Raw genomic sequence first — 18,437 nt, 5'->3', positions numbered from 1 at the left:
CTCTCACACAAGAATTTAACCATAGGTTGGTTTGGCATGGTCTAAATTAACCCTAATGTGAACTTGCCTTGGCATACGTGTTAGTCAATTATGTAGACTCTGATTATGACATTGAGTTGGGTGATTTACAATCAGAGTACACATAATTGACTAACACCTATGTATTTGCCAAGTAAAGTCAGACGGCAGGAAGTGACAACTGGGCTACAATGGCATGCATATATTGAATAGTAAATAATTCATGATATAATAAAGCTTTTATTCCAATCAAGAACAAGCACTTAGCCAAATATTCTTTTTATAATTTTTGTGCTACTAAATATACAACTATGGATCATGGCAGATTCACATCCACAATAGCTTTTCTCCTAATACTATATTGTTTTTGTTGGGAATTTGGAGCTTCCGTAGATACCATTACATCATCTCAGTATATCAAAGATCCTGAAGATATAGTCTCTGCTGGGAACAAGTTCAAACTGGGATTTTTCAGCCCTGTTAATTCCACAAATCGTTATGTAGCGATATGGTACAGTAATATTTCTATTACAACTCCAGTTTGGGTGGCTAACAGAAATAAGCCACTCAACGATTCTTCTGGGATTATGACAATATCTGAAGATGGAAATCTTGTTGTTTTGAATGGTCAGAAAGAAATTCTTTGGTCGTCAAATGTCTCGACTGGAATGAATGGTTCAAGAGCGCAGCTTATGGATGATGGAAACCTCGTCTTGGGAGGGAGTGAAAATGGGAACAGCTTATGGCAGAGTTTCCAGGAACCTTCAGATACTTACATGCCAAAGATGAGACTTACTGCTAATTCCAGAACAGGTAAAAAGACGCTACTAAAATCATGGACAAGCGTTTCGGATCCATCCATCGGAAGCATCTCTGGTGGTATTGATCCTTCAAGAATTCCTCAGTTTTACGTTTGGAATGGTAGTCGTCCAATCTGGCGGACAGGTCCCTGGAATGGTCAGGTTTTTATTGGAATTCCTGAAATGGTATCTGTTTATCTTGATGGATTTAATATTGCAGATGAAGGAAATGGAACTTTTACTCTAAGTGTTGGTTTCGCTAACGAGTCTTTAATCAGCAATTATATCCTGAGTTCTGAAGGTAAATTCGGAAAAGTACTTTGGGACGATACGGAGGGGTCATGGAGATATGAGTGGAAATTTCCTAAAGATGAGTGTGATATTTATGGAAAATGCGGGTCATTTGGAAGCTGTAACCCAAAGGATTCACCAATTTGCAGTTGTTTAAAAGGTTTTGAACCAAAAAATGCAGACGAATGGAATAATGGAAATTGGACCAATGGTTGTGTTAGGAGGAGGGAATTGCAATGTGAAAGAACACAAAATGGTGGTCAAGTGGGCAAAGAAGACGGGTTTCTGAAACTGGAGAGGATGAAAGTGCCAGACTTTTCTGATTGGTTATCTTCGACATCCGAACAAACTTGTAAAAACGAGTGCTTGAATATTAATTGCTCTTGCATAGCTTATTCATATTATCCAGGATTTGGATGTATGTTATGGAGGGGAAACTTAACAGATTTAAAGAAGTTTCCCATAAAAGCGGCAGATCTTTACATTCGCCTAGCTGATTCAGAACTTCGTAATTTTTTCATTCTCTATCCAATATTCACCTCCTTTTTAGCAGTATTCGTAGCTGTTGGTAATAAACTAGCTTGTTTTTTGCAAATTCTAAACATACCACTATTTGTTTTCTGCAGATAATAAAAAGATAAACCTGAAAGTAATTATCAGTTTAACAGTGGTCGTGGGAACCATTGCCATTGCGATCTGTGTATTTTATTCCTGGAGGCGGATAGGTAAATTGCATGTTGGTATTAGCTTTCTGGAATTTCTTAAACATTCTCAAGTTTCATTCAAAAGTAAAATGAAATATAGAAGTGATGCTTACTTATGAATTTAAGTAGACAGGAAGAGGAAAAGCAAGAAGGTATTCTTATCAAAAAGGAAGGTAGGATATCCAATAGTATCAGATGAAAACATGATCCAAGATAACTTGAACCATGTTAAACTTCAAGAACTACCTCTGTTCAGTTTACAAACGCTGATAGCTGCAACAGACAACTTTAATACAGCCAATAAGCTCGGGCAGGGTGGATTTGGTCCAGTATACAAGGTAAAATTGATTTTGATCCAATGAAGTTTTTATGGTTAATACTGAATTGAACATCTAATTATACAACAGGTAGAAATTTTGCAGGGAAATTTGTCAGATGGACAGGAAATAGCTGTGAAAAGACTCTCAAGAACATCTGGACAAGGACTTGAAGAATTCATGAATGAGGTTGTGGTGATTTCTAAACTGCAACACAGAAATCTTGTAAGAATTCTTGGTTGTTGTGTTGAAGGAGAGGAAAAGATGTTGATCTATGAATACATGCCAAATAAAAGCTTGGATGCATTTCTTTTTGGTTAGGCAATTTTCATATCTCCAAAGTGATTACTATCGTTTATCTAGTCATTTATTTACCCTCACACATTTCTTTTGCGCTGCAACTTGTCTAGATTCTCTTAGAAAGCAACTTCTAGATTGGAAAAATCGTTTCAAAATCGTGGAAGGAATCTGTCGAGGTCTGCTTTACCTTCACAGGGATTCTAGGCTACGGATTATTCATCGAGATCTGAAGGCAAGTAACATCCTACTGGACCAAGAACTGAATCCAAAAATCTCAGATTTCGGAATGGCTAGGATATTTGGTAACCACGAAGACCAAGCTAACACTAGAAGGGTTGTTGGAACATAGTAAGTACTGTTCCATTATCAATTCATGTCCTGTTACCTATCACTTTTTTTTTCCTGAAATCTATTTTTTGGTGATGCAGCGGCTATATGTCCCCTGAATATGCCATGGAAGGTCGATTTTCAGAGAAATCCGATGTCTTTAGCTTTGGAGTTTTGTTGTTAGAGACTATAAGTGGAAGAAAAAATACCAGTTTCTATGGAAACGAGGAAGATTTGAGCCTGCTAGGATATGTATGTCCATCCAACTCGTTGTTTAATGATACAAAATTATTAAAACTGCATTAACTTAAGCATATTTTTTGACTTCTCAGGCCTGGAAATTGTGGAACGAGGGCAACATTGCAGCTCTGGTAGATCCTGGAATTTCATATCCTTCTTTCCATGAGGAGATTTTTCGTTGCGTACACGTTGGTTTGCTATGTGTTCAGGAATTTGCAAAAGACAGGCCAGCTATATTCACCGTCATTTCCATGCTAAATAGTGAAATTGTGGATCTTCCCACTCCCAAGCAACCTGCATTTTCAGAAAGGCGGAGTGAGCTAGACACAGCGTCCCTTCAGCACGACCAGAGGCCAGAATCCATCAACAATGTCACGGTTACACTTCTTTCCGGCCGATAGACAAAATTCATGACATGATTGTTTTTCTGCTGGGCTTGCAGCTGGTCGGCCATTTGTAAAACTTTCAACGCTGAATTTTTTAAGCATATCAAAGTAATGGAAATACTTGCTAGAAGAATAGAATGTATCCTATGCAGACTAGTTATAGGCTGGATTAACAAAAAAAATTCTCTCAACCGACATCGCAGCTGCCCACAAAATAATCCTTCATTATAAAAAAAAAATAGATTTTTAGCATCTTATTCTTTTAGAAAAAAATATCTTATCTAAGAAGTCGTCACCTAATATTATGATCACTAGGAACCCTAACTGGTCATCAGAGATTCTATGACTCGAGATTGGTTATGTAAAAGAAAAGATATTATCACCCCTTAAACGTTCTGCCTGATACAGACTGCATTGCTTGTTTCGTCTTAAATTGCTAAATGTTTATTAGTTTATGCTATGATAATTTGCTTATAATATTCATGACTCTGGCGCCAGTGAATATTCACATAAAAAAAATTATTTTTTATGTATGCACATAATTTTTTATTTTATAACTAAATAAAATAAAATACAATGAATAAAAATAATATAAATTTAAATCAGTATTTTTATTCCTGACTCTGGTGTGAGTGAATAAACTAATAAATTTATATTATTTTTATTTATGCATACACATTTTTTTATTTTTTCCACTTTTTTTACTTTTTTATTTTTTATTTTTTGGGCTGGGCCCAGCTCAGCCCAATAGAGACTGGGCTGGACCCAGCCAGCCCGGGTCACTGGCCCAAGCCAGTGACCCGGCTGGCCAGCAGAAGGCACACGCAACGTGTATGTGCACAGTGAAGGAGTAATTAAATTCAAGCTGCACAGTGACTTTGTAATGAAAAATGAAAGAGGAGGGAACGAAAAACTTACCTGATCTGCAGGCGTTGCTGGAGGCGAAAGACTGGGAATAACACTGGCTTTGGAAGATTCTCCTCTCTTCCTTTCTGTTTTTTTATTTGCTTTCTCCTCTGGCTTCCTCTGTTATGTGCTCCCTAGTCCTTCTTCCCCGTGTTTGTTCTTTCTCTTTCGTCACTGTCTACGCGTTCCTCTGTTTCTTTGAGAAGAAACAGGGGAATAATAGTCCTGCTATTCGGGCTCGTCCTTCTGAGTTGTTCTCTTGTTCTCTCTGTGTGTTTATTTCCTGGGCTTTCCTCTTTCTCTAATGGTTTTTTTCGTGTTTTCTCCTTTGGTTTTTTCTGCTCATTCGTCCTCTGTCTCCTGGTTTTTTTCGCCTTTTCTCTTGTTTTTCTCAGTTCTCTCTTCCGATGGTTTGGAGTGTGTAGCTGGAGACGAATAATTAGCTGACCAACGCTTGCATTTTCCCTGCACTTCGCTTGCGTTTTGAGAACAAAGGCAAAGCAGGCCTGCTGTCCTTTTGCTCTCTCCCTATTTCTCTGTTTTTAGGTCCCCTCTCTGTTTTCGTTCATGCTCCCCATTAGCCCCTCGGTTCTGCCCTTTCTTCTCCCTCTGTTTAAGGTTTCTTGTACTGCTCGCTCTTCTGTTTTTTCTGTTTTCTTCCTTTTGTTCTCGTGTCTTTTTCTCTCCGTCCCCCCTTCGGTTCTGCCCTTTCTTTTCCCCGTCCCCCGTGCGCATCCCTTCTCTGGCTTTTATAGTCGGAGAATGGCATCCGTCTCCCTTGGTAATGAAGACTCAGGACTGTTATTGCAGGAGTAATGAGGGAATGAGGATCGTGCAGTGTCCGTTTCTTATTTGAAGAAGATGAACAGTGTCCCTTGAAACGGCGCCGTTTTGAGAAATGAAATGGCCATTTGCATTTTGGCCCTTGAATGTTTGAACGTTTTGCAACTAGGACCTAGTTAAATTGTAATTGAACCCCTACATTTTTGCACCAGTTTCAAGCTAGTCCTTGGAGTTTAAGTTTTGCAATTTGAACCCCAATTAAAACCCCAAACTTTGATATTTATTTAATTAAGTCCTTGATTTCATTAATTAAATTAATTTCAAACTCAATTAAGTCTCAAAACTTATCAATTATCCAATTAAACCCTTGATTTGATTAATTAAATTAATTCCAAGTTTAATTAAGTCTCAAAACGTATCAATTCTCCAATTAGACCCTTGATTGGATTAATTAAATTAATTTCAAGTTCAATTAAATCTCAAAACTTATCAATTCTCCAATTAAATCCTTGATTGGATTAATTAGATTAATTCCAAAGTTTAATTAAACCTCAAAACTTTCAATCATGTTGTCCTTAACCTAAATTTTAATCAATTCTTCATTTATTTTATTTTACTTGCTTTTCATCATCATTATTTTTTTCATCATTATTAAAAGGATCAAAAATTAGGTTATGACAAAAATAATCAATCACAGCACTTCCAATTCTTGGTGACCTGATGGGTGTGTAACTCATGCTGTAATTAGTCTTGAGTGCAAGAATATGGTAGCCAGATTTCCTTTTATTTTGTGACAGTATGATGATGGGCAATACTTAATCGATAATTGCTAAGCTTCTTCTTTTTTTCCCTTTTTGGCAAGAACATCACTGATTCCAATGTGCCATTTGCATCCATGATTAAGCAATTTTTTTTTAAAAAAAATTTTGGTTTCAAATGATGAAAACTTTCTATGATTCTTGTGCTCTACTCATCAATACTTACAACATAGGAAAAAATAGTTACAAAAAGAGAGGAAAATCACATTTATATCCATCAAAATTTGCAATTGTTGTAGCAGTGTTCATCACAAGAGTTCTAGGCTCTTGGCCTCAACAGATAGCTATTGACTTGGTCATTAAGAATGGTATTTGTCAAAATATTATTACTAAAAAACGATAATTCAACTTTGAAATTAAATGATTAGTGCCATCATGATGTACCCAGGAACTTTTATAATGCAAGAAAACATCACATCAGAGAGTTATATAGACCTATTCTTCATATGGTTTGACTATGATTATATCAGTTAATAAAAAACAAGAAACGTTTGAATACGGTTTGAATACTATGTGTTTGATATTATTGTGTAAAATGATTTTTAAAAATATTTTTTAATTAAAAATATATTAATTTTTTTGTATGTTTTTGAATTTTTTTTATATCTGCATATCAAAATTATTTAAAATCATATACAAAAATATTAATTTAATACTTTTTGAAATAAAAAACAATTACAAAAATTACAAACATGCATGGTAAAATCCTCATGAAGTAGTTGGATGAATTGTCAGGATGTCCACCCGTTAGTGACATAATGGGACACTGATGTTCTGTGCTTTGGTCACAATTCTTGAATAATTTAAGCTGAAAACAAGACTTTTCTGGTTTTCTTTTTGCCCGAATTGCGTGATAATTTGTACCTCCCATGAAAATTTCAGACACCACTGTTCGAAATTAGAGTATACAGATTTGTCATTGCTGACTTCAGGATGGATATTTTTTAACGCTCCATTTGGTTTTTTTTTTAAGGTCAAAATGGCTTTGATAGAAACGAGAAGTTCTGGAAAAAAAAAAAACTTAGCTAAGTCCGCAAGTAAAGTAAACGGAATGGAAGCCATTGATGTCAACGGCATGCATACTTTGAATTGTCAATGACTCGATCTAATAAAACTGTTCATTCTTATCAAGCACAGGCAACAATTACCAAATATTCATCTATGGAAATTGGCAGCTGCAACTTCATGGCAGCTCTTCGTCTCTTACTATGTTGTTTCTGTTGGCAACTTGGTGCTGCCGTAGATACCATAACATCATCTCAGTACATCAAAGATCCTGAAGCTGTAGTTTCTGCTGGAAATAAGTTCAAACTGGGATTTTTTAGCCCTGGTAATTCAACAAACCGGTATGTAGGAATATGGTACAATAATATTTCTGTTACAACTCCAGTCTGGATAGCTAACAGAAACAAGCCACTCAATGATTCTTCTGGGATTATGACAATATCTGAAGATGGAAATCTTATAGTTTTGGACGGTCGGAAAGAGATTCTTTGGTCGTCAAATGTTTCAAATGGGGTCAGTAACTCAAGTGCACAGCTTACGGATGATGGAAACGTAATCCTGCGAGGGGGCGAAATTGGAAACAGCTTATGGCAGAGTTTCCAGGAACCATCTGATACTTTCATGCTGAAGATGAGACTTACTGCTAATAGAAGAACGGGTAAGAAGACGCAAATAACATCATGGAAAAGCCCTTCTGATCCATCTGTTGGAAGCTTTTCTTCTGGTATTGAACCCTCAAGCATTCCTGAGGTTTTCGTTTGGAATGATAGCCGTCCATTCTGGCGGAGTGGTCCATGGAATGGTCAAGCCTTTATAGGAATTCCAGAAATGAATTCAGTTTATCTTAATGGGTATAATCTTGTACAAGATGGAGATGGAACTTTTTCACTAAGCGTTGGGCTGGCCAATGAATCTTATATCACCAATTTTGCTTTGAGTTATGAAGGAAGATTTGGAGAAATGTATTGGGATTCTGCCAATGAGAGGTGGGAACATAAGAAGCAATATCCAGGAGATGATTGTGATATTTATGGAAAATGTGGGCCTTTTGGATTCTGTAATACACAGAATTCACCAATTTGCAGGTGCTTGAAAGGGTTTGAACCAAAAAATTCTGATGAGTGGAATAGAAGAAATTGGACAAATGGTTGTGTCAGGAGGAGGGAATTGAAATGCGAAAGAACACAAAGTGATGGTCAAGTGCCCAAAGAAGATGAGTTTTTGAAACTGGATAAGGTGAAAGTGCCAGACTTTTCTGAGTGGTCATCTTCAGCATCCGAACAAAATTGTAAGGATGAGTGCTTGAATAATTGCTCATGTATAGCTTACTCATATAATACTGGTATTGGTTGTATGCTATGGAGGGGAAAGTTAACTGATATAAGGAAGTTTTCCAGTGGAGGGGCTAATCTTTATGTCCGCCTTGCAGATTTGGAATTCGGTAATTGCTCATTTTCTGTCTAATTCTTGTACAATGTTCTGCTACAAATTATGTACTGTTACTGCTTATTAAGGCTGAAGAGTTTATATCCTCTCTTTAGTTTGAAAAGGCAAATTAAACATGCCAGATTTTATATGCAGGAAAAAACAGAGATATGAAAGCAGTTATCAGTATAACTGTGGTTACAGGAGCAATTATTATTGCAGTTGGTGCTTTTTTTTGGTGGAGGAGGATGGCTAAATATAGAGGTTAGATGAAAAATACTATTAGCTTGTTGGACTTCTCAACATGTTCACTTTTCATTGAAAACAACATTTCAGTTTACGACGTTACTGACTTCTTGACTCTAACTCAGAAAGGAAGAGGGAAAGCGAGCGAATCTTACAATCGAGAACGAAGAAAGGATATCCAATATTCTTTAATGGAAACTTGATCCAAGAGAGCATGAACCAAGTTAAATTTCAAGAACTACCACTATTCAAATTACAAATGCTGATAGCTGCAACAGACTACTTTGATGCTGCCAACAAGCTTGGGGAGGGTGGTTTTGGGCCAGTGTACAGGGTAATCCTTGTGCTATAGTGGTGTGTTTGTGTCAGTTAAATTGAATATATTGTTACAAATTTGATGTGACTTGACAGGGAAATCTGCCAGATGGGCAAGAAATAGCGGTGAAAAGACTGTCAAGAGCATCTGGGCAAGGGCAAGAAGAATTTATGAACGAGGTTGTGGTGATTTCTGAACTCCAACACAGGAATCTTGTGAGACTTCTTGGTTGCTGTGTTGAAGGAGATGAAAAGATGCTGGTCTATGAGTACATGCCAAATAAAAGCTTGGATGCATCTCTCTTTGGTTAGAGCTATAAAACTCTCTGTCAAGTCACTTTGTTATTTCAAAGAAGCATTACTATCCCTTATAGTCATTTTTGCCTACCCTTACTTCCTCTGTGTTTTTTTGGCTCCTACCATATAGATCCAGTTAGAAAAGAAGTTCTAGACTGGAAAAAACGCTTCAACATTGTCGATGGAATTTGTCGAGGTCTCCTCTACCTTCACAGGGATTCCAGACTAAGAATTATTCATAGAGATCTGAAGCCAAGTAACATCTTGTTGGACCAAGAACTAAATCCAAAAATTTCAGACTTTGGGATGGCTAGGATATTTGGAGGCAGTGAAGATCATGTTAAAACGAGAAGGGTTGTAGGAACCTAGTAAGTTGTAATTTCACTTTTTATCCTACTCTAATCCTATTTCATCATCACTGTTTGAAATCGAAAATCTGTTTCATGCTCCTGCAGTGGCTATATGTCCCCTGAATACGCAATGCATGGGAGATTTTCAGAGAAATCAGATGTTTTCAGCTTTGGAGTCTTGCTGTTAGAGATTGTGAGTGGAAGAAGAAGTACTAAAATTGATGGCAATGAACAGGGTTTGAACCTTTTGGAATTTGTATGTCCATCAATGGATCTCCTTTTCTTTTCATTCCTGACGAGTTTAAAATTGCAACTCTCTCACTTAAATTAGTATATTTCAGGCATGGAAACTGTGGAATGAAGGGAACGCTCCAGCTCTAGTCGATCCTGCATTAACATTAGATCAATATTCCAAGGTGGAAATTTTTAGATGCATACATGTAGGTTTGCTGTGTGTTCAGGAATTCGCAAAAGATAGGCCAGCTATCTCCACCATCATTTCAATGCTAAATAGTGAAATCGTGGATCTTCCTCTTCCTAACAACCCAGCATACACAGAAAGGCTTATTGGTTTACATAAAGAAATGAGGAGAGACTCCATAAACTTTGTTTCAACTACCCTTTTCACTGGCCGATAACTATTTCTTGAACATTTATTTTTCAGTTTGGTGTGTAGTGTAAGAGAATCAAGACAATCACCCAAAATCAAAGTTCTTTATTTTGTATACGGTGTCAGTAGTTGAATTCTTTAGGCCTACGAAAGTTTTTGTATACTGATAGAGAGGAGTTCAGGACGTAAGGTTGCTAGTGACTCCAGAAACTGGACAGTTTTCTGTCTACCTTAAGAACATGACAAGATTTAGGAATTTCTTTTTTCATTGTAAATCATAATGCTTGAAATATTAGTTTATTCATACCCTCCTGATGTAATATCATTTTTCCAGCATGAGAATGTGAACATCCAGCAACCTGAATGAGCAAAATCCAGGTAATTTGGTAAGCTTTCTAATAACAGTCATCCTCACGTTAAGGACAGCAGCCATGCTGCTGTCATCACACAACAGGATTTTAGGAATAACAACGCTTATCTTTGTCAACAAAAGAAGAAGTTACAGCCATGCAATGTGCAACGGTAATGTCCTGTAACCAAGATGGAAGCTCAGCAGATGTAGATAAAAGTTATGGGGATTGGCAACTGCAGAATTGTAGCAGCCCTAATTCTCATTCCGTCCTGCTTTTGTTCAGGTTATAATGCTGCAACAGATACAATAACATCATCTCAACCCATCAAAGATCCTGAAAATGTCTCCGCAGGCAATATCTTCGAAATGAGATTTTTCAGCCCTGTTAATTTGACAAATCGCTATGTTGGAATATGGTACAATAATGTTTCTGCAACGAAACCAGAATGGGTTCCCAACAGAAACAACCCAATCGCTGATTCTTCAGGTGCGGTGACGATATCTGAAGATGGAAATCTTGTAGATTTGAATGGTCATAAAGAGATTCTTTGCTCATAAAATGTTTCAAATAGAGTCAGAAACTCCATTGCACGGGTTTTAGATGATGGGAATCTTGTCTTGCAAGGCAGCTCCAAGGGAATCATTTTATGGCGAAGTTTCCCTGATGATGAAACAGCAAGGTCTTTTGACTTGTCAAGTGCTGTTCCACACTTGTGTGGTAGAAATAGCTTATTTCCTATAAAATTCATTGCCTAACTCTTTATCAACTGGATGGTCTCCGGTCAATAAAGGATTCCAGGAAAATTCCAATTAGACCATATAAAAATTAAAGAGTAGGTTAAAAATCCACAGTTAAGTTCTACAAACAACAATTTTTTTTTTTATACAAAAGATCCAGGGTCTGAAGAGATCTTATAATAGACAAACTAGATTTTTGAGATTTATATTTTTTAGTTTTCAGTTTTGTATTGAGATTTCCTTTCTTTCTTTCCTTCGTGTGTGTATGCACGCGCACAAACATAATTTTTTTTTTAATTTAGCCAAGTTTTAGCTTCTATATAAAATCTTGATTATAACAAAAAAAAAACATCAATAATTTAGAAAGAACAACTTAAATTAAAAAAAAAATTAAATGTAAAGAAAATGTTTACACCATATGAAATTATTTGGTATTGTTATTAAATTTAATCTAATGAGTTAATTTTGAAATTTTTTATCTGACTATTTATCTAGCATGAATTTAAAATTAAACTATATAAGTATTATTTTAATATGACCTAATTGATTTGAAGGGTCTAAAAATAACTTAGATAACCGTTAAAAAGCATAGTTTGACTGAACAAAAAAATTCAAGATAACTATTTTGTTAATACTGAAACGGCTATAGATTGGATTGACCAGGGCTTCAAAACTTAACATGTCAAATCCTCAATCGAGTTAATGAAATTAATAACTTTTTTTATTTATGTTTTACTTAATTATACGATAACAAAAATAGAGTTCTGTAAAGTCGAGCACAAATCAAATGTCAAAATGTTTATTTGAGATTATAATAATCTCATAAAAAACAAATCAAAACAATTTAAGAAAATAAATTTTAAATCAAGCAAGTGTTAAAAGAATTAAATTAATAAAGAAAATGAAAGAAGAAGAAGAAGAGGGAAACGCAAAAAAGAAGGAACAATCACCTTTTTTTTATTTTTTCAATTTCATCCTTATATCTTTTTTCTTTTTTGATTTGATACTATCTTGGCCTAATTTCATGTGAAGAAGTTTTTAATTGAATTAGAAAGTAAATTTAAAGTGGGAGAGCCAATATGTAAAATATGGAGAAAATTCATGGCATTTTAGAGTATTAAGGTAATTTAATCAGCTCCCACTTAAATATTACATGCACAGTCAACATAGACGAAGAATATAGCTTACTTTAAAATAAGAATGCAAGGAAAAGGTCAATCATGTTGAGGTTGGAGCGGGGGATCGACTAGAGCTAAAAGGAAATGGTCGTTCTAGATATAACCCTGTTTATGTCATATAACAGTATGACATAAACATTCTCATCAACAAGTTATGGCACTTGGAAATTAACAGAAAACATTTAAGTTTTCCGACTTTTAATTGTCAAACATAGTTTCTCTTTGAAAAACAATCTCTTGACTGGAATTAAGATAAAGAACAGGAAGAGAAATATTCTTGTTCATATCCTTTCTCTGAAAAGTCATTTAGCCATTTATTAGTCTTCCATTCTCATCAACAAGTTATGGCACTTGGAAACTGCAAAGTTGCAGTACCTCTTCTTCTGTTTCTATCATGTTCCAGTTCATTTTATGGTGATGCAGGAGATACCATTACTCCTTCTCAACCCATCAAAGATCCAGAAGCTATAGTCTCTGCCGGCAATAAGTTCGAACTGGGATTTTTCAGCCCAGTTAATTCAACATATCGATATGTCGGAATATGGTACAGTAATATATCAGCAGAAACTCAAGTACTATGGGTAGCTAACAGAAACAAGCCAATCAACGATTCTTCTGGGATGATGACAATATCTGAAGATGGAAATCTTGTGGTTTTGAATGGTCAGGGAGAGGTTCTGTGGTCATCAAATGTTTCAATTGGGTTCAATCAATCAACTGCACAGCTTACTGGAGATGGAAACCTTGTCATGAAAGCTGGACCGAATGGAAACCTTGTATGGCAAAGTTTCCAGCAGCCTACGGATACTTACTTACCAAAGATGAGAGTTAGTGCTAACGCAAGAACAGGGAACAGGACACTGCTAATGTCATGGAGAAGCTCATCTGATCCTTCAGTTGGAAACTTCTCTGCTGGTGTCAATCCATTAGGAATTCCTGAGCTCTTCATCTGGTACAATGGTCATCCATTTTGGCGTAGTGGTCCATGGGTTGGCCAGAACTTTATTGGAATACCAGGAATGTCTATTTCTGTTTATCTAAGTGGATTTACTCTACAAGATGAAGGAGATGGCACTTTCACTATGAGTTTAATTGTAGACCCAGCATCCCGATTCACGTATGTTTTGACTTCTCATGGAAAATTTAAAGAACAATACTGGGATTATGGGAAGCAAGGTTGGGAGTATACCTGGGAAACTCCATCAACTGAGTGTGATATTTATGGCAAGTGCGGGTCATTTGGAAGCTGCGATGCACAGAATTCACCTATCTGCACATGTTTAAAAGGGTTTGTTGCAAAAAATCAAGATGAATGGAACAAAGGAATTTGGACTAGCGGTTGTGTTAGGATGACATCGTTGCAGTGTGATAGAATACAGAATGGTAGTGAAGTGGGAAAAGAAGATGGATTTATAAAGCTAGAGATGATGAAGGTGCCAACCTTTGCCGAGTACTGGCCATATCCGTCCTCCGAACAAGAATGCAAAGATGAGTGCTTGAAGAATTGTTCCTGTGTCGCTTATTCATATTATATTGGTTTTGGCTGTATGGCATGGACAGGAAACTTGATTGATATACAAAAGTTCTCTGAAGGAGGGACAGATCTCAACATTCGCCTGGCGTATACAGAACTTGGTAATTGTTATAATATTTTCTAATTTTCATTCACTATTGTTTCGTTTTTCAGGTGTGCATAACTAGTGTACATACAAAAAGTTCTGTATCTGTATGAGGAAACATTGATTAGTTTTTTCATATTTCCATTACATTTTTGCAAAATAACCATCAGTACAATTTTTTAGTTGCAGATAACAAGAGAAACATGAAAGTAATCGTCAGTATGTCAGTAATTGTAGGAGCCATTGCCACCTTCATCTGTGTGTTTTTTTATTGGAAGTGGATGGCTACACATAGAGGTAATATTCTACGTCTTATTAGCTTACTGGACTTCTAAACTTTACAATTTTTACAAGTAAAGAAAAACACAATTCACAAATAATAACGATACTTCCACTTTAATTCAGAAAGGAAGTTGACAAGTGAGGAGACCTTATCGTTCAAAACGAGAGAAGCACAAGAAACAGTTTTTGATGGAAACTCGCCCGAAAACGTCAAGGAAGTTAAACTTGAACCACTCTTCAAATTAAAAATTCTTGAAACTGCTACAAACAACTTTGACATATCCAAGAAGCTTGGGCAGGGCGGCTTTGGTGCAGTATACAGGGTAATTCTTCTGCAACTAAAGGTGCTTTATAGTTATTTAGAGAAAATAGATATTTATTGGTTTGATGTGACATTGTAGGGAAAATTGCCAGATGGGCTGGAAATAGCTGTGAAAAGACTTTCTAAAACATCTGGTCAAGGGCTCGAAGAGTTTATGAATGAAGTCGCGGTGATTTCTAAACTCCAACATAGGAATCTTGTGAGACTTCTTGGTTGCTGTGTTGAAGGAGAAGAGATGATGTTGGTTTATGAGTACATGCCGAATAAAAGCTTGGATGCATTTCTCTTTGGTTAGAGCCGCTGCCCTCTTTTCTTTAGCTACTACTTTTCTTGACTCATTTTGATTTGCCCTTGTTTTCTCATCATTTTTTCTGGATACAATATGCTTAGATTCACTCTGGAAAGGACAGCTAGATTGGGAAAGACGCTTCGACATTATTAACGGGATTTGTCGAGGTCTTCTTTACCTTCACAGAGATTCTAGACTAAGAATTATTCATAGAGATCTGAAGCCAAGTAACATCTTATTGGACCATGAGCTGAATCCCAAAATTTCAGACTTTGGAATGGCCAGGATTTTTTGTGGCAATGAAGATCAAGTGAATACTACCAGGGTCGTTGGAACCTAGTAATTTTTTTTTTTTTCTTTTGTTTTGTTTTCATTTTCACTCCTATTACCGTTATGCTATTTTGAGCTCAGAAATCTGTGATCCTCATGCAGTGGCTATATGTCCCCTGAATATTTAATGAAAGGAAGATTTTCAGAGAAATCAGAGAAAGCTTTGGAGTGTTGTTGCTGGAGATCGTAAGCGGAAGAAAGAACTCTAGTTTTTATGACAATGAGCATTCTTTGAGTCTTATAGGATTTGTATGTCTGTCCGCCTCCCTGCCTGAGATATATCTGCAAAGCTCCTTTCAATTTCTGATACTATTAAACTTGCAACTCTTACTTGTATGGATTTTTATATTTTCAGGCTTGGAAACTGTGGAATGAAGGTGACATTGCAGCTGTAGTCGATCCTGCAATATCAGATCCGTGTTTTCAGGTGGAGATATTCCGATGCATACATATTGGTCTGTTGTGTGTGCAAGAATTGGCGAAAGACAGACCGGCCGTGTCTACCATCACTTCCATGCTAAATAGTGAAATTGTGGATCTTCCTCCTCCAAAGAAACCAGCATTTTTTGAAAGGCAGAGTTCCTTGGATACAGAGTCCATTACACAGAACCAAAAGATAAATTCCATTAACAATGTGACGATTTCTGATGTTAACGGCCGATAGAGTTCAGAACATTTTTACTTTTCTATTAGATATTAATATAGTTTATCATTGTAGAACATTACATTGCTGGGTATGACTTAATAATAAGATTGGTATCTTGAAGAAAATATCTACTACTCAGAGGAAAACTCAGAATGGCCGTCCTCTCCATCTTAATGCTGTTTCTTCAAAAAAATGCTCGAAACGATGGCTTCTGTACCTCCTTTAAGAAATGATGTGTTTTCATTTAGCAAAAAAAAAAATCCTAAATCAAGCTTAGCTTAAAGTAGTAATGTCATCTTGGAGCTAGGCAGCACCTTGGTCTAGCGAAATCAATCTAAGACAAGATTGGCTTGCAAATATTATTTATGCTTGTAGAGGAAAATGGCGTTGATGACACAAATGGTGCTGAAATTAAGAGAGGGCTAGTAGTAGCAAAATATTTTATTCCTCTGAGAGGTTATACAATGAGGCAAGTAGATTCAATGTTGTTAATATAGGAGAAACATCATAGTCTCTTGCCAAATAATATGTTTCCAAAGTTGATATGGTCTCGAGGAGACAAGATGGAACGAATAAGCCAAATAATATCATCGACAAATATTTATCTATGTGATTGAGGCGCAATACGAGCATAAGCACTCCAAAGACCAATGCAAGCTAAGTGAACCTCATAAAAATAAGAAGGAAGATTTGTAAAAGTATGATGATGAACGTTTGACTTTTGTGGTTTGAAAGACATCGTTATTGTTGAAAGTTGTCGAGGATTGGCAATGACATAATTTATTTCATATCCAATGTTATAAATTGCTTTTTTCTATTGTGTATTGTGATGTAGTTTATATAAATGGTTTTAATTTTATCCTTGAAAACCTTAGCAATGTGATGAAATAACTTGTATACGTTGTTGTTTAGTAAAGATAATGTGGCTTACATTATTATCTATGTGGTTGGAAGGGAAATCCCAACCCAAAACTACTAAAATATTGGAAAAACATTTCCTTACTATAATTGGTTTAGAACATGAGATCCAAGGAGATATGTTGGAGACTAGATAAGTTGTTGGATGGACTATCCTGATATGTATAATCGGCCCTATCTTTTGGATAGGTTTTATTTATATACTTCTATTGCTATATTGTAGTGTTTTGGGTAATTTTAATATTAGAAAGAAAATAGAAAAATACAGAAGCATTGTGCAAGAAAATTATTATTGCATGCTGGAAAATACGCTGCAAAATCTTTGTGGAGGATGGAGATAATAAAAAAATCTGACTCAACTGACCATCTCACCACAGAGTGAGAATTGGCTTGAAGGCGATCATATCGAGTCACAAATGACTTGAATACCAAGCCGAAATCATGTTTGATATATTTATCAGTCAACTACATCAGAAAAGTTTCTATTTTCAAAAGTGTTCATTGAGTAGTGCTGGTTGCTTAAGAATCCAACTATCTAAGAAGATGCAATGGCGATTAGCAATTCAAATGTATAAATCATTTCTTCGTGTGTGTGTGTGTGTGTGTGTGTATGATTTTTGGTAGCTACTGTTTTGGCTTAAGAATCCAACTAGACTATGATTAATGTCATAAGTTGGATTCTTAAGAATCCAACAACAGTGACTTTTAGCAAAACTTTCCACTCAGTGTCATTCTCTCGATTTTCCTTCATATTTCCTAACAATTTAAAGACCTTTTTTTTTCCCCAAACTTTCTTTCCTATCTTTTTTGTTCCCCCCATTTCCCCTCCACTGAAAACATGTTAAGCCAAGAGAAAGATCGAGTATCAATTAGAAAAAAAAAAAAAAACTAAAAGATAAGGATTTAGTAGAGTTAGTAGTTAGCAAGAACTTGCCATTCAATGCCTGGCAAGTTCCGTTCATTCTCCAATTGTTGAACACAAGATGGATTAAGGTTTTTATTTTCATTTTTTCCATCTATAAAACCCTCCAGAGGAGGGAGGGGACATTAGATACAGATTTCATAGATGTTGTTATATTTAAGCCCTAAAGTTGGATTTCGTAGAAAACCATGCAAAAAAGCTAAATTATTTGGTACACATACTGATACGTCAAGGTAAACAAAACAAAGTCAAACGTTTCTCTTCAAAAAATAAAAATAGAAAGGGGTTTCGTCGTCCCCTTTTTTGTTTCTAATCAGTTCAATCCAGCCCAATTTAGTCCAATAATTTTATCAAATTAATTCGATTTAGTCTCTAATTAATTCATGAGACAACCTTCCCCCTCCTCTTCAACAACCTTCCCCTTATAAACCCTCATCCTCCTCCCCTCACAAATCAACCACCACAGCAGCCTGCGTCGTTTCACACAGGTCCTTTTCCACACAACCTATAATAGACCCAAGAAAAAGCCACCAAAGTCAACCCATTCCAGCCTTCATCTTCTTCTCTAAACCAGACCCACAACCATAAATCACCATCTGCAACCTCCTTACGATACCAGCCACAATATCTCACAACAAAGGATAACTCAATTAGAATTCAACACAACTATAACAACAAAATTAATTTTATAATATAATTTAAT

The 18,437-nt window shown here is 36.0% G+C and overlaps 2 protein-coding genes and 1 pseudogene across 2 annotated transcripts; all 3 read left to right on the top strand.

Moving 5' to 3' along the window:
* The first annotated feature begins 67 nt into the window (after positions 1 to 67).
* Positions 68 to 3,528, top strand: LOC133703684 (G-type lectin S-receptor-like serine/threonine-protein kinase At1g11330). Its single transcript, XM_062128290.1, has 7 exons — positions 68 to 1,617; positions 1,736 to 1,834; positions 1,943 to 2,151; positions 2,236 to 2,446; positions 2,541 to 2,778; positions 2,859 to 3,009; positions 3,090 to 3,528. Exons 1-7 carry the CDS (start codon positions 330 to 332, stop codon positions 3,396 to 3,398), a joined length of 2,505 nt encoding a protein of 834 aa, XP_061984274.1. The 5' UTR covers positions 68 to 329; the 3' UTR covers positions 3,399 to 3,528.
* Positions 3,529 to 6,959: 3,431 nt separating this feature from the next.
* Positions 6,960 to 10,644, top strand: LOC133703683 (G-type lectin S-receptor-like serine/threonine-protein kinase At1g11330). The gene is made up of 7 exons (XM_062128288.1): positions 6,960 to 8,336; positions 8,477 to 8,584; positions 8,692 to 8,900; positions 8,978 to 9,188; positions 9,309 to 9,546; positions 9,634 to 9,784; positions 9,870 to 10,644. Exons 1-7 carry the CDS (start codon positions 6,986 to 6,988, stop codon positions 10,164 to 10,166), a joined length of 2,565 nt encoding a protein of 854 aa, XP_061984272.1. The 5' UTR covers positions 6,960 to 6,985; the 3' UTR covers positions 10,167 to 10,644.
* Positions 10,645 to 12,509: 1,865 nt separating this feature from the next.
* LOC133703210 (G-type lectin S-receptor-like serine/threonine-protein kinase At1g11300) lies at positions 12,510 to 15,973 on the top strand (annotated as a pseudogene).
* Positions 15,974 to 18,437: the final 2,464 nt, after the last annotated feature.

This window comes from Populus nigra, chromosome 9 (genome assembly GCF_951802175.1).
Source record: "Populus nigra chromosome 9, ddPopNigr1.1, whole genome shotgun sequence".
In the NCBI taxonomy this organism is placed as follows: Eukaryota; Viridiplantae; Streptophyta; class Magnoliopsida; order Malpighiales; family Salicaceae; genus Populus; species Populus nigra.
This window is presented reverse-complemented; position numbering and strand designations above follow the sequence as displayed.

What these genes read in the sequence shown, in the direction of transcription:
- LOC133703683 (XM_062128288.1), top strand. Translation starts at nt 6,986, where the DNA reads ATGACTCGATCTAATAAAACTGTTCATTCTTATCAAGCACAGGCAACA. An exon ending in GTTTTGGGCCAGTGTACAGG is followed by an intron (nt 8,901 to 8,977) that starts GTAATCCTTGTG and finishes GTGACTTGACAG; the next exon opens with GGAAATCTGCCAGATGGGCA. An exon ending in AGAAGGGTTGTAGGAACCTA is followed by an intron (nt 9,547 to 9,633) that starts GTAAGTTGTAAT and finishes ATGCTCCTGCAG; the next exon opens with TGGCTATATGTCCCCTGAAT.
- LOC133703684 (XM_062128290.1), top strand. Translation starts at nt 330, where the DNA reads ATGGATCATGGCAGATTCACATCCACAATAGCTTTTCTCCTAATACTA. An exon ending in AGAAGGGTTGTTGGAACATA is followed by an intron (nt 2,779 to 2,858) that starts GTAAGTACTGTT and finishes TTGGTGATGCAG; the next exon opens with CGGCTATATGTCCCCTGAAT. An exon ending in ATTTGAGCCTGCTAGGATAT is followed by an intron (nt 3,010 to 3,089) that starts GTATGTCCATCC and finishes TTGACTTCTCAG; the next exon opens with GCCTGGAAATTGTGGAACGA.